General features: G+C 41.0%; 1 protein-coding gene across 5 annotated transcripts in view; it reads right to left on the bottom strand.

The window, feature by feature from the left end:
* Nucleotides 1-1,061: 1,061 nt before the first annotated feature.
* Nucleotides 1,062-14,684, bottom strand: part of LOC148017077 (uncharacterized) — a 242,764-nt gene continuing 229,141 nt past the window's right edge. For all 5 annotated transcript variants that reach the window (XM_087662400.1, XM_087662402.1, XM_087662401.1 and 2 more), the window contains 9 exons: nt 10,017-10,169; nt 6,736-7,083; nt 4,920-6,386; nt 4,616-4,766; nt 4,194-4,343; nt 3,580-4,037; nt 2,898-3,182; nt 2,461-2,665; nt 1,062-2,366 (listed from right to left, as the gene is read on the bottom strand). In XM_087662400.1, the coding sequence (XP_087518526.1) occupies nt 2,131-2,366; nt 2,461-2,665; nt 2,898-3,182; nt 3,580-4,037; nt 4,194-4,343; nt 4,616-4,766; nt 4,920-6,386; nt 6,736-7,083; nt 10,017-10,169 (3,453 nt within the window). In that variant the 3' untranslated portion in view covers nt 1,062-2,130. The remainder of the gene's footprint in view (nt 2,367-2,460; nt 2,666-2,897; nt 3,183-3,579; nt 4,038-4,193; nt 4,344-4,615; nt 4,767-4,919; nt 6,387-6,735; nt 7,084-10,016; nt 10,170-14,684) is intronic.

Here is a 14,684-nt window from a genome sequence, read left to right as displayed (position 1 = left end):
ATCTATACACAATCAACCAATCATATGCTAATTGAAAGACTCTTTGGAATTAGTTAATGTTGATATGGCTTGTAAAAATATTCAATGTGTCAAATTCTATTGTTAATCATGTTAGTTGATTTAGTGTGCTCTAATTGATTAATAGTTGTTTCGTGGTAATTACTATTAATAATTGATTAATGTTGATGTGTTGGTCGTCCAATGTGTGTAAACAAGTGTGGTTAGCTAGAAAGAAGTGTTGGTCGCTCAATGTGTGCCACCCAGTGTGTGTAAACAAGTGGTGGACAGATGCATGCTACTACCAAATTTCTTGTGTCCACAAATTGGGCGCAATCTAGATGAGCAATGGTGATGTGTAACTAGCTTGAGGAAGGGCAATGTTCTAACTTACTTGTTAGGGTAACAAGGCAATTAGAGAGGCTGCCCCAAGTGATAACACATTTTCTAGTTGCTCATTGGAGCTAGAACTAGAAGATTCATTAGAATGGCATTTTGGGATGTCTTGCCGATAAAAGCCACACATCAAAACCATTTTGCCATTTTAGTAAGGCACACTAGTACAATGGCTCTTTCAGATTTTGGAAAGTGTTGTTAGGTGCCCTACTACTTACTAGCACCTACCCTGATCCTAATCATCATTATTTATGACCTCCAACCAAAGCATCTTGTGTGTTCTCTCTCTTTTTAAAAATCTCTCTCTCTCTCTCTCTCTCTCTCTCTCTCCTAATAGGTGTAATAGGCAGTTGTAGCCGGTCTAGGCATCCACGCCCACTCAAATGAAGGCCTAGACATTCACACCATAGAAAAATTAGAGCCATCATTGAGCACCACATGATACAAATGCCAAGATGCCTCAACCATGCTGAGATACATCTCCTTAGAGAGTTTCCTTTTTCTACTTTTACTTTTTAGATCATCTATATCTCTTTGGAGAGTTTCCTTTTTCTACATTTATTTTTTAGATCATCGACATGCTTTCTTTTTATAGGACACTATTTCACTTTTCAGTCTTATAGGCATGTTTTTCATATTTTCTTGTTCCAAATGAGAAACACATCATCATTGTATGTATTGCTTTGGTCTCATAGGCCACATTGGCCTTTTAGAGACGTTAATACACACACACACACACACACACACACACTCTCTCTCTCTCTCTCTCTCTCTCTCTCTCTCTCTCTCTCTGTGTGTGTCTGTCCATCCGTTTGTTTTCTCAGTAGGTTTGATTCATGGCCCATTGATCAGATTTCTCACAATGGGAAAGAAAAAGCCGAACATATATGACCAACAATTTGTAGTTGCATGCAAATAAAAACACAAGAATCTCTTGGATAGAAGCAAGCTGCAGTAATAAAGTCAATCATAACATTTACATAACTCAGCCGCATTGCAATGGACCATAAGCTCAAAAAGATGCTGCAAATTACCATTGTATCCTGTAATCAGGATGAAAGTCAAGGAACCTGGAGCCATCGTGAAATGTCTCAACTACAACTCTCTTGAAAAGTGCACGTTTTTCAGCACAGGACTCTTCGAATCAACTCATAGTGCAGTAGGCTCTGAGCATTCTTGAACAAACAAATGCGTGGTTGGAAGTAACAAGCTGTTGTGATACAGAAACTGTCCATGTCTATAACTGCCATACTCTTGCCACCACCCAGAAGCATTGCCATGGATTAGGCCTCTGACAGATAGCTAAGCCAATAAACCTTACGTTTACTTGAAGAGGGAAGACGTTTTCTGTTGGCACATAGTAAACGTTTTTCCATTTGCATACACCCAAACCGCTGTTAGCCCTCACAACAAGATATCCCAAGGCAAAATTCCAGGTATAAAGCAGCCCTGGAAGGGACTTCAATATCAAAAAATATGTAACAAGGGGAAGTCTATTACAAGGCTTGAATGAATACCGGTTGGGAGGCCTGTAATGCCAGTACCAGGTAAAGCTTGTTGACTTTACATCAAGATAAATAAAGCGAAAAGGGCCCTCGCAATGGGCCATAGCCATAGAACAAGCTAGACTGACAAATGTCAATATGATTGAAGCTCTTAATCATTTACACAATGTAGACATCTTGCAAATCTTTCCTTCTAGGTTACTATACCAAAATTGTTGTGGTGATTTTCGCATTAATTGCCGAGCTGACAAAGCAATGCAACTCCTTGCAGAATCCAAAAATCAGGAGTGGTGCGTGGATCGATTCTTAAGCTTACATTGAGCACAAAATTAGATGAGGCACCTGTAGTTGTCAGAGTTCCGGCCCTCACATGGGTTTTGTACAGGGGGCATTGATATTCATCAGGGGGTGGCCTATAGTTGACCGTGGGAATGAAGTGAATGATTGGCAATTTCGAATGCATTTCACCTACCAAAATTATTGTTGAGTAGGGTCAGTTCCAGAATTGTCATACTTAATACTATTAACACAAGTTAATTGTAAGCTTCCATTCCTAAGGTACCTGGAAAGGCTTCTGCCAGGCATCTCAGCTTGCGGTCCCATCTTGCTCCATCAATGAACAGGCCACTTACATAAATTCCATCAAAAGGTGCACTTGTTACATCGTCTTCACTCTCAAGATCCAATACTTGAAATCCAAAGTTCAATGTATCAATGGGTATTTGGTACTTTCTGGCATGTAGCTGAAGTGCTGCTGTCATGAACCCCTGCGTTTTGTGAAATAAAAAGACCAGTTTATATCAATATGCAGGTGTGAACCAGTGTTTCAATTAATTTCCGAGGGTCAAAAATATGTGGAAAAGCATGACATCTACAATGGAACAGTCACAACTGTTGCCGCTGAGCTTCTACATGAATTGCCATTTAGAAAATGTACATACTCTTTTGACGATGATGTGTTTAAAGAAGCATACAAACCTGCAGGAGGTATCATGTTACCTGGGGAAAGAAGAATCCGGGTAGCCAAAAACATTTTGGCTGCCCATTACTGATCCATGAGCGCATAAAGCCAATTCTTTTATGAAAGTCGAAAACCCACGATGATAGTGGCTTGAGTGATGGGTAAGAAACTGCAGTCCACAGTGCAGGGACTTGATTGTTCAAGAAGCTCTGGAACATGTTTTCTAGTTCCGAAGACATTACAACAAGACCCTTAATGGCACGCTGAAGCTCTCTCAAAGTTGATCTCATGACATTAAGAAGCCTGTTGAATCGGTCACATTCCTGCAGGGGAGAATAATCAGCTTTTGCTGAAATTTGCTGAAATATCAATTTACTGGATTGCATATGCATGTGCCATCTGTGTAGTGCATGTGTAGACATTCTATGCAGTTTGCAGCGGTAAACATATTCAAGTGTTGCTAAGAAATACTTGTAATGGCTTCCAATTGCAATAAAGACGGCAATATAAAAAAGAGGATTTTTAAGCACATACAAAAATACACTGGATAAACATAAGTTACGTGCAGGCTCATGAAGAGGCAGATCACACGTTCTTAATTTGGACAGAATCAAACCAGCAAAATTGTATGATTGCCTATATGGAGTAGGGACAAAAACCTACTTGGGAAGTATGATATGTACACTTGTAATGCTATTTTAGACAGACATGCCAGGCTACCTGCATGAGAACAACTGCAAAAGGACTAATCTGGCCATCTGGTCCCAAAGCACTTGTTGAGTGCCCCTCAGTGTCTTTGAGCAGTTCCGGCAGGCCCTTGGCAATATCTTCTGCAATCTCTGCAACAATTTGATCAGAGCTCTTTCCCCCGCCACCACTTGTTGCTCTTGGCTGTATGCTTGCGACTGTACTTAGGATCTTATTGCTTTCATGTAGTTGAAAAGTCAAGTTCGCATTTTCATGCATACCAAACACATCAGGACCTTCAGCAGAGGGTAATGACCTTATATACTCTACGTAATTATTATATCTTCCTTCAGGTTGCGAAGTGTATATTTTTGATGGGGTAAACGAATACGAGTCAGAGAGAACATCTGGATTATAATATCGCCGTAGAGTGCTCATTAGACATCTACGGTCAAGATCATCAGTTACTCTTCCACCATAGGTAATTTCACCTGTGATGAGCGGCATACAAAAACACTTCCAACTGAAACTTTTGAAAATTTTTGAAGACATTCAATTATGTAGGGGTTTGAATATGGAATGAAATTTTATCAAACAAACATCAACTTCTTATGCTTACAAATCAGAAAGCACTTAGTAATATGTACCTGTCACATAGATTAAGGCAGGCCAAGGAATTTCAGGTTGCTCCTGCAGAAACATTCGTAGTGTTTGCAGAGCACAATCAAGATCACTGTTGTTGAAATCATACCTCACATTCCAGCCTAGAGGACCAAATTTTCTCCTTTCTTGGACAACTGCAATGGAAGGTGGCTGAACTTCATCAGTATGAGGTGAGTCAAAATTAAGCCACGTACTATCTTTCACAAACTAAGTGAAACAAACACAATCATGAGCAGTGCAACAAACAAAACAAGGATGACTGGGAATAGTACAAGTACCACTCAGAGACCTCCACACGAAACAAGAATGAATGGACATGCTAAGAGTACCCCTCAACTTTTTGAGCTCAGGATGCTCTTTTGTGTTGTGGGTGTGAAAACAGTGACAGCAAAGAAAAGGCAATCACCTGCATGAAAAAACGAGATAGCAAAGACAAGTTTCTTCCAAGGGCCCTTCTTTGTGCAACTATCCAAGATCTCATCAGAGTAATTTGCATATGATTGCAGTAAATTAGCACGGACTCCTTTTGGTGGTTCATTTGTGATTTTGATCCCATTCTGGAAAATTCAGATCCATCATCAATTTTTTGTGTTTGAAAATAAAAAGGTTTTCTTTTAACAGGTTTAGCCAGAACTATTTTAAACGCCAATTGACTAGTAAACAGAAATGATTTCAGCTGATTAAAAACTCCGGATCCATAAGTTTAGTACCTGGAGTACTGGAACAGGGAATTCCTTGCAAGGGAAGGATGTAAGCCATAAACGGAACTCTGGATGGATGTCAGCAGCTTCTGGCAAAAACCTCTCAATTATTCTTTCCATGGTTTGCATCCAGGAGCTGGCTAAGTGGCAATTCTGCAGGCATACCCAATCACCCGTTTTTCTAGACTTGGAAACTAGCATTTCGGCAATGGGTCCTTGGCCCTGGCCTAGAGAAATAATATGCAGCCTTTCCCCTGGTTTTCTGTCTACTCTCTCAGCAAACCTTTGAAGTATGCCTGTTGGATCTGCTCCAGTAGAAAGTATAAAAATGATGGGGGTTGTATTGGAAGTATCCTTGAACACCTCTTCAAGCTGCAAAGGAATACTTCCAACGAACTGATTTCCAAGGTTTTCCTTTATGAAAACCTCACTAGCATAAACAAATTTCTCTTCCCTTAAACATTTTAGCAACACTAATCTTTGAAAGGGTTCAAGCTTATTGTCCCACTGATTTGGTAGTGGGGAATTATGAGGTTCCGGAATCTCGAAAAATGGTTTCCATTCTTTCAAACTAGCAATAATGTCTTTTGTCAATCCTGTGAAGGTATCCTTGGAGATCTCGTCAAGTGTGCACACGTTGTGCCAAACTGTGTCTGGAATGCATTTTGGCGCAGGATTGGGCAGCCTATCTTGCTGAGTCCCTGTCCCCGTGGCACCACGCAGTAAAAAGTTCCACTCAACTTCCCTGATCTTTCCTGCTGCTCTCATTATGGAAATGCAAATGAGTAGTGAGAATGTAACCTTGTGTTCCTCAAACAGTCCTCGACTCACACTTAGGTAGAGAAATTCAGTGATAAAGCTTATCAATATTATCAGCCTTGCATCAAGCTCTTCAGACTTCTCACTTGCATCAATGCAGTGGTTAAAAAGTTGGCAAAAGAAAGTAAGCGAATACTGATACATTGAATCAATAAGAGCTAGATCTGATATCACAAAATAGAGAATAGAGCCACGGTTGGCTACTATACGATACTGTTCTCTTGCTGCAGTTATTTCCTTTTCTGTGATTTCAGCTTGCTTTACGCGCCCTTGAATGACAGATGATGTCAATTTTGAGTTATTCAGTGTGTTAATCAGGACCTCATCATCTAAAATGTTCCCTTGACTTTCCTTTAATAACTTAAGAATCTTATCTTCCAAGTCTTTCAGCTGCTTTTTGTCACTACTGATGCTCACTACAAGACGATCATTCTGCTCTTCCAAATCGGCTCGTTCCTTCCTTACCACATCTCCAAGAAGTTGATCTTCCAAGCCTTTCATAGTAACAGTAAAATTGACCAGGGTAACTTTAATGCAGACATCAGGCATGTAGTGAGGATTTGATAGTTTGGTTGTCATGTATAGTCTAAAGTTTGAATCATAATCAACGTCAGTATCCCCTAGTCTTATCAGAAACCGTCCATTCTTTTGGAAAACCTGCAGAGAGCTCCATCTATTACCAATTTCCTCATTGATAACTCATTTCGACTTACCTATCTACATTGTACATTGAGACAACTGAAAATATCAAACATACAAGCAAAGAAGAACTGAGCTTCATCTACTGTTTTTGTATTATCTGGGTTGGAAGCTCAAGAAACAGACATGTGGAGTTTGCAAAGTTTCTAAGGTCTGTTTTATTCAAATTCTCATAACAAGAATGATAAATGTATACATCCTGGAGCTACAAAACACTTAGAGAACCCTAAACATTGAGAACTATTAGCTCATAATAGTTGCTGTGGTTCTGACTATCTTTTGAAATGCACAAGCAAACAGCTCTTACCTGCTTTTGCAACACTGGCTCCAAAGCTGGGTCCAGACTGTCTCCAATATCCTCTAACAATACAGGATTACCAATTCGTATGCTGCTTTCAATAGTTCGCAGAAGATTTGCATCAGTCAGCTTCACAACTCGCAATCCATTCTTGGCTTCCATGGCTTTTATCCAATTGTTAGCCTGTCCTTGAGGATCTATCATCAATGGCCACCTTTTTCCTCTAGTTACCAGAATCCCATTGTCCACTGAGACATCATCAGTTGGAAGACCCCATATGCTCCACTCTCGGACCTCAACTGCAGTAGACAGGATGCCTCTGAGTGAACAATTGTTGGAGACGGGGATGCCTTCCTCCTGCAGATAAAGAATGAAAACATTCTTTCAACCCAGTGTGAATTGATGTGCTTAATATTTTGGTTGGAATTTATTTTTGTGAATTCTATTTTCCTTTCACATTCTGTGCAATACAAAAGTAAGAAAGGAAGCTTTAGATATACCAATCTGCAAAAGTCAAGTGTTCTTGATGTGGTCTTTCGAGGGTAGACAGAGCTCATGAAAAGATAATTATGTACAAGGATATACAATTTCACCTACTATGCTCTTAGGACTAGAGTACTCTACATCATTAAGGTTTTTTGTGTGGACTTTAGGACAGCAATTCACTTCTCTAAGTCAACATTGTGCAAGCAGCCATTTTAGATTTTGTTGCTTGAATATGGCCATTCAATCTTCTGGACATTGTTCTTGACCAGTCCTTTTATTTATCTATTTATTTATTTTTGGCATATAAAGTATGTCTGACTATACTACTCAAGGCCAAAGCAGTTCAAGGGCTACACAGTGTAGCTGGAGCTGAAGAATTATATCAAGATGTATGCATGCTTCTCTGCTGTCAGGCTCCAAGTGTGAAGAAACTGCTGTTGGAGCTCCTGTTGCTGGCAGGGGTCTTCGTGGGGCTGCTCCAATGGCTCCTGCTGCCTGCACAGCAAGCGGATGATAAGAGGACAAAGTATCCACTAGGATAGCATAGATTGAAGGGCTCACTCTGCTGAAGATTAGCTTACAACACCTTCCAGTTATGCCATCCCCTGAGACCCCCAATGAGCTCCCAAACCTTTATCTTGATGCTGAAGTCTTTATTACGGTCTACCTAAGGGCTGGGGAAGGCCTCAAGGCCTACAAGTTTTTTATGCTGGGGGTATTGCGATATGCAACTCTGGTGAAACCAGTCTTCCTCCTCAAAGAGGGTGGTCATTTTGAATGTTCAACTGGGGACTGACTTTGCAAAAGCTTCAGGCCAGCAGGTGGTCATGCTTCAGCTTGAAATTGAAAAGGCATTTGATCATGTAAGCTTGTCTTTTTTGAGGCAACTAATGTTCACCATGGGTTTTGGGCCACGTATGGTTTCTCTTGTAGATACTATTGGTCAGGGGGCAGTGGCCTGTATTGCACTTAATGGAGGGATCCCTGATGAAATTACCTTATTTCGCTCTCTCCAGCAAGGCTTTCCTCTCAATCCCTTGTTGTTTGCATTAGTTAATCACCTGATGCGTTCTTTGTTGGATAAGTTGGCCAATCAAGGTAAGATCATTGGTTTGTCTCTTCCCAGTGGGGCCTAACTTGTGGGTCAATCTTTGGCAGATGATTCCTTTATGTTTCTTAAGGTGGATCGCTCCAATGTTAATCAGGCAATGGTCATGTGGAAACTTTTTGCTATGGCTTCGGGACTTCATATTAATGCTCAGAAATCCACTCTGCTCTCTTGTACGGAAAATGATTTGCAGGCTTTGGGTTGGAATGGTATTGTGATTCCTAGGGGGAATATAACCAGACACTTGGGTTATCCTATCGGTGTGGAGGTAGCTCCTAATGCCTTGTTGGATTGGATGGCATCCTATATTCATGATCGGTTTATGTATTGGAAGTCTCAAGGCTGGCCTCTCCATGTGAGACTTAAAGTTGCTCAATTGCTTCCTTGGACTAAGAAATCCCTATTGGAATTGGTTCAACCTATCCAATTCATTTTATGGAAGAAGAAAGGAAATTGGTTGGGTCAGGTGTGGATTTCATGGCAACACGTGACTACTCCTAAAAGGATGGAGGGAGCAACCCTTTTGGATGCTAATTTTCATATGGCTGCTTTGAGGTTAGCTCTTTTGCAGGCACTTTGTATATAGACTCATCCTTGGACAGATATAGCAAATTTTTTTATAGAAAAGATTGGCATTTCTCATGGTAGCACGGTTATTCATGCTTCTTGGTGGCATGTGCTTAACTCCACAAGATCTATTAAGGTCTCCCAGACTTTCCTCCTTTCCTATATGATCACATCTTGGCAGACGATGTTACGTTTTGCGGTTTGGCGCCCCCGGACTTTCGCAAGGAGGAGAATTCCTTGCTAGGTGAGGTATTGGCCTCCTCCAGGTTGTTGGATTGGCTTGATAAATATCTGTAGAGAGATAAGTTTAACTGGATGGCTCATTTGGGGTTACAGACAGTCCAGGATGGTGTCATTCCTGGGTAAGCCCGTCTTTATTCCTTTTGGCGTATTCGTCAGCACTTTCGGGTGCCTAGAGGATATCATGCTATTCGGATGGCCATACAGGACATAATTATGAGTTACTATCCTTTTCCTGTATTACAGCTTTTGTCTCCCTGGCATGATTGGATGTTTGCGATTCTTGATGATTTCGAGAAAAGGTCAGCCAACTAGATATATCATTAGATGGTAGTGGCCAAGAGATGGGTCACAGATAAGGAAAATAAAGTATGGCATATTCGGGAAAGCAAAAAGAAGTGGCAGGACAAATTCATCTAGCTCTGGAAATCTAAGGTTCCGTATCAGGGAAAAGTGTTTATGTGGAGGCTACTTATTGGGGCTCTTCCCATTGGGAATGTGCTGTGTGCTCGTAAGATCTCTGTTGGGGGCGATGTATATTCTGTACTACATGTGATGAGATAGTGCTTCATCTTTTTGTCTCCTGCCCTGTTGCAAGACAGATTTGGAGTTTTATTTTCCGCGTCTAGTCCTTGTTGACTCAACACCGGATATCAGCTCATTCGTGGATCTTGGGGAAGATGACCTCCATGACCTCTTTGAGTTCAAATTATTCCTGCCTTTTCCATTTCCTTAGATGGACAGCCTTGTGGCATATTTGGCGTACTCGGAATGCCTTCATTTTGATTCAGTATGTGCACTTTATAATTTGGGCAAATAAAAAACTGACATAACTAGAGATTCAATCAGCCTTTTCTTAATTGGGGACTTGTAAGGTATATGTACAGACCTGAAATTTGCTGACCCAGCTTGCTACTAATGTGCTGCGGTATGGCCCTGAAAATGCTCCGTAGTAAGAAATGCAGGCCGCACATAAGAATACATCACCTATTAATAAGTCCCGTTGAGCTCCAATAGCATCAGCAGTTTCTTTCCACCTCACCTGAAAAACAGCATCTCTAACATTGGTTGCTGCTATATATAATATTCTAACTATGATTGTCTCAACTATACGATAATAAACACTCAGATAGTAACATAACATGTATCATATCGGGAAGCCAATAAGTAAACAATTGAGCCCCAATAGCATCGGCAGTTTCTTTCCACCTCATGTGAAATACAAAATCTCTAACATTTGTTGCTGCTACTTGTGATATTCTGACTGTGATTTTTCAGCTATCATATAGCTGAAACAATAATATAAACATGACTTCATGTGGAAAATCAATTCAGATTGGAAATGCCAGATCCATCAATTAAAGGACAGTTTTCTACTTTAAGGTACTAAAACGACCTTAGGCATGTGTATAAATGGAGTAATATTTGTAACAACTACCCCTAGTATTATCATATTAAAATAGGATTTTAGAGCCGTCTGTCCCTTAGTCAAAGGATAAAATGCCAAATGAGAATGGGGAGTGGTCTGATTAGAATGTGCCTGTCTCAAACCAAGGAGATCTTGAAAATATTGCCTACACCTATGAACAATAGAGTGAGGGTCTTTAACTATCTCACCATTAGCATTCTGCAATCTCACCATGTTTTTCTGAGTAGGGGATGCATGCCAAACCCAAAAGAATTTATTAGACTGGTAAGAATTATCTTGCAGACTCTCAATCAAGGCTTTTAGCTTGGATTGTTGATAAGAACAACAAAGAATGAACCAAGGCCAGCAATTCCTCTCTAGCATGCATACGCTGCCTGCAAAGAGAAGCACGGTGAATCCCATATTGCCTGGCAACCCTCTGCACATTGGTCTCAACCGGTCAAAAGAGGCAATGCCCACACATGGAAAGTCAAGTAACAACCTGTTGAGAAGCTGTCCCATGCAACTACTGAAAATTGCATGACTCAAAAAGGAGGGAATGAAACACAAAGGGAGCCTATCCAGAAACTGTGCAAAGGGAGCAATAGGCTGGCTCTTTTCCTTAAAAGGTAATTCTATTAATTATGATAAAAAAGCACAAGATTAGAAGATACACAATGGCTCTAGGCCATTGTGCGTAAAATCAGAGGCATCACAGTGAAGGTATAAAGGAAGCAGAATGACTCAAGGGGAGTAGAAAAAACAGTAGTGTGCCAAGCAGGCAGATCTTGTCTAGGGAGAATATCTGTTAACTCAATCAAGACTAGTTGCCAATGAAGAGGCCCTTTCAAGTAGGCTATATGACTCTGCATGCCCCATGAAGCATCAAAGATGAATGCATTCCTCATGGTTCATATATACCAACAACCCCAACAATCACGAAAGGAAAGAGCACTTTCATATCCACTTGCACAGGGTCCACAAACTTGGGAGATCCAAAGACGTAATCCTTTGGAAGCATCGATAGCCCAAACCACTTGTAACCAAATGGATGATAGTAGTGACCAAACCTTCCTCGTGACTGGGCAAGTAAGGAATTGATGGCGGGGGGTTTTAACCGACATCTGACAAAAAAGCAGAAACCATTGGAAATCCTTTGCTTGGAGAGTGTCGAGGCAAGGAGAAGTGCACCCATCAACATTCACCAAATGAAAACATTGGATCGGAAAGGCATTTTGTTAAGCGAGCCTATCATCACCATAGATTTCCACCATGCTTGGCCTTTCTGGATACTCCGGATGGTATTGACTTTCTAGTCCTTATCATGAATAAGCAAATGATATATTTGATTCGTGGAAGCATGACCCTAAAGGAGCCTACCATTAATCAACCAATCTTGCCAAGGGGCCTCTTGGTCCAAAGAAGGGAGAGGTTGCATGGCACATAAAGAGGTGGAGATGGCATTCCACAAATTGTGATAGCCTCACGAGACATGAAAGTAGCATTGAGCTGATCTGAAGGACATAATAGCTCCACTGATAGGTAGGTGATTGTTTGTGCTATCTTTAATCTTGTGGGGAAAGGCCAAGCTAGTGATTTCCAATACACAAACTTATCCATAATCCCCGAGGAGATCCCACTTATTAGTGCTTTGGGCAAAACTTGCACTCCCAAAGGATAGCCCAAGTGCCTAAAAACAAAGCCTTTAATCACCACCTTGCCTTGCCAGGCCAAGGTCTGGAGATCATTCTCACTGCAATTGATAAGGGCCGACTTAGATGCATTAATATGTAGTCTCGAGCCAAGGGCGAATAAGTGCCATGTAGCCATTGCTCTTGTATGTTATTGGGATCAACCTTAAGAAACATGAAGGTGTCATCTGCCAAGGCCTAACCCACCAACGGTTTCTAGGAAGGGAGAGAGAGTCCGACCACCTCACCATAGGGTGCTAGACGAGATAGCATCGTCAGAATGGGGTGAGTGGACAAGGCAAAGAACAAAGGACATCAGGCAATCCTGCCTAACCGATTGACAAAGGAGGAAGGGTGTTGTGACACCACCATCGAGCAGAACTCTTGATGAGGAATCTATGCTAATAGTATTGATAAGTGCAAACATTCTTAGACCGAAACCCATGCCTTGCATCAACTGACCCAAGAAAGACCATTCCAAATGATCAAAGGCTTTTTCTAGGTCCAATTGAAGGAGCACGATTTCCCGCTTTGTGTATCGAGCATATTCCGAGTTGGACATTCAAGATGGTTATGCAAAATATTGTGCCCTTTTATAAATCCATACTGGGTATTCATGCAATTAGTTATCTGGGACTTTGGTAAAGATCTTATACATAGAGCCCATTAACAAGATTGGTTGTCAATGCTTCAAGGTTGAGGAGCCCGGGTAAAGAGTAATTATATGAATTGTTGTAAAAGTACAAGAGTTACAAAAACTAAAGAGATAGCAAAACACCTGAGGAAATTGCCATAAGCCACAGGACTAAACCCTCCAACGTAGTCGGGTGATCGAGAACCCCAAGTATGGGACCAAGCGAGGACGCAACACAGGAGTCAGACGCAGCAAGGACTGGCACTATTGGAGGAGTGGATCTACTTGACTTGATTAATCTCATTGACAACCTGGTGGAGTACGAGACCGCAGATATGGCATAGCACCAGCTGTGGGAGCTATGGAGGCTGTACTGGAGTCCCCAAAGGTCTTCTCTAAGTCTAACTATATAAGAAAAACCTCCTGATTTGAGTGTTGCGCATAGTCAATACTCATCTGTACGTTCAAAATCTTATGCAAGATTTCCTTAAAACCATACTGATTCCGATACACATTGGTAGGAAAATTCTCATGAAGGAAATTAGTCAATACCTTGGAGAAGATCTTGTACATGCTTTCCATGAATGAGATCAATCTCCAATGCTTGAGCATTGAATGGGAAGAAAACTTGGGGATCAACTTAATCATGCCCTCCTTCCAAGATGCATGCATAATTCAAGTGGCCTGAGCCTCTTGGCACATAGTATCAAAGGCTTAGCCAAGTGAGTAGCATAAGTCTCAAAGAATTCCTTTATGAGACTACCCCAGCTAGGGCTTTTATCCTTGGGCAGATGCAACAAGACATTCATGACCTCATCCTCATGAATATCAGCCTCCAAAACAATATGAATGTTAGGGAATACCAAATCTCAGATCAACGAATACCATACAAGCATGGCCAATTTGATTGGAATGGGGTTGTCGTGAACCAAGATCCATAAAGGATTGCCTATATAGATGCATGATAGTTGAAGAATTTGTAACCATTTGATTACTATCGTCATTCTACAATGCCACCATATTCTCCCATGCAAAGGATGCATGCAGCCCAAGATAAAAGTTATGTGACCAGTAGGAGTTATCCTGCAAGTCTTTTCTGAGAATCCGTTGCCTGTGAAGCAAGGCATGATGAATTCCATATTGCCTAGCAACCCGTTGCATATTTCCAAATTCTAATTGTTTGGTAAGACAATGCACTCCTTGTACATGGAAAATCAAGTAAAAACTATCAAGTAACCATACCATGTAATCGTTGATGACCTCATGGATCAAATCAAAGAGGAGGAATTAAATTGTGAGCATCACAAATAGCAAGTGATCCAATAGAACATGTTGCTGCAAAAATTCTGTAAGGACCATCAATGTAAAGTCATCCTAGTCATGGCCTTCTAGTGCATCCATTACAGAGTACAGAGAAGTAGACCGTGACATGTCTACACATATTTAAATCACCCATCAACAAGCCTGCTCTACCAAGGGAGAGACTATCTCTAAGCCATTCACATAAAGCAAGGCAATACAAGACATCATTAAGTGCATAGACTTCCGCCAGCCATAAGAGCTTGCCTTCAAGCACAATTTCAATCACCATGAATTGGCCACACACATCATTTTTGATTGGAACAAAATGAAATCTTTCATGAACAATCATTTGAACATCAAGAGTGTGGCATTGAATGCCCCAAATTAAAATAACTTGTATCCATGGCATTGAACAATCCTGCCTATTACTTTCTGGCTCTTGTGCTCCACAACACATAACACGTCCCATGCATTTTCATGCAAAACATGCCACATATCATGCTGTTCACGGACGTTCTAAGT

This window comes from Lygodium microphyllum, chromosome 22 (genome assembly GCF_053477565.2).
Source record: "Lygodium microphyllum isolate KBCC chromosome 22, Lygodium_microphyllum_v1.1.10, whole genome shotgun sequence".
NCBI classification, from domain to species: domain Eukaryota; kingdom Viridiplantae; phylum Streptophyta; class Polypodiopsida; order Schizaeales; family Lygodiaceae; genus Lygodium; species Lygodium microphyllum.
The sequence above is the reverse complement of the archived record's forward strand: the minus strand, read 5'-3'. Positions and strand labels throughout refer to the sequence as shown.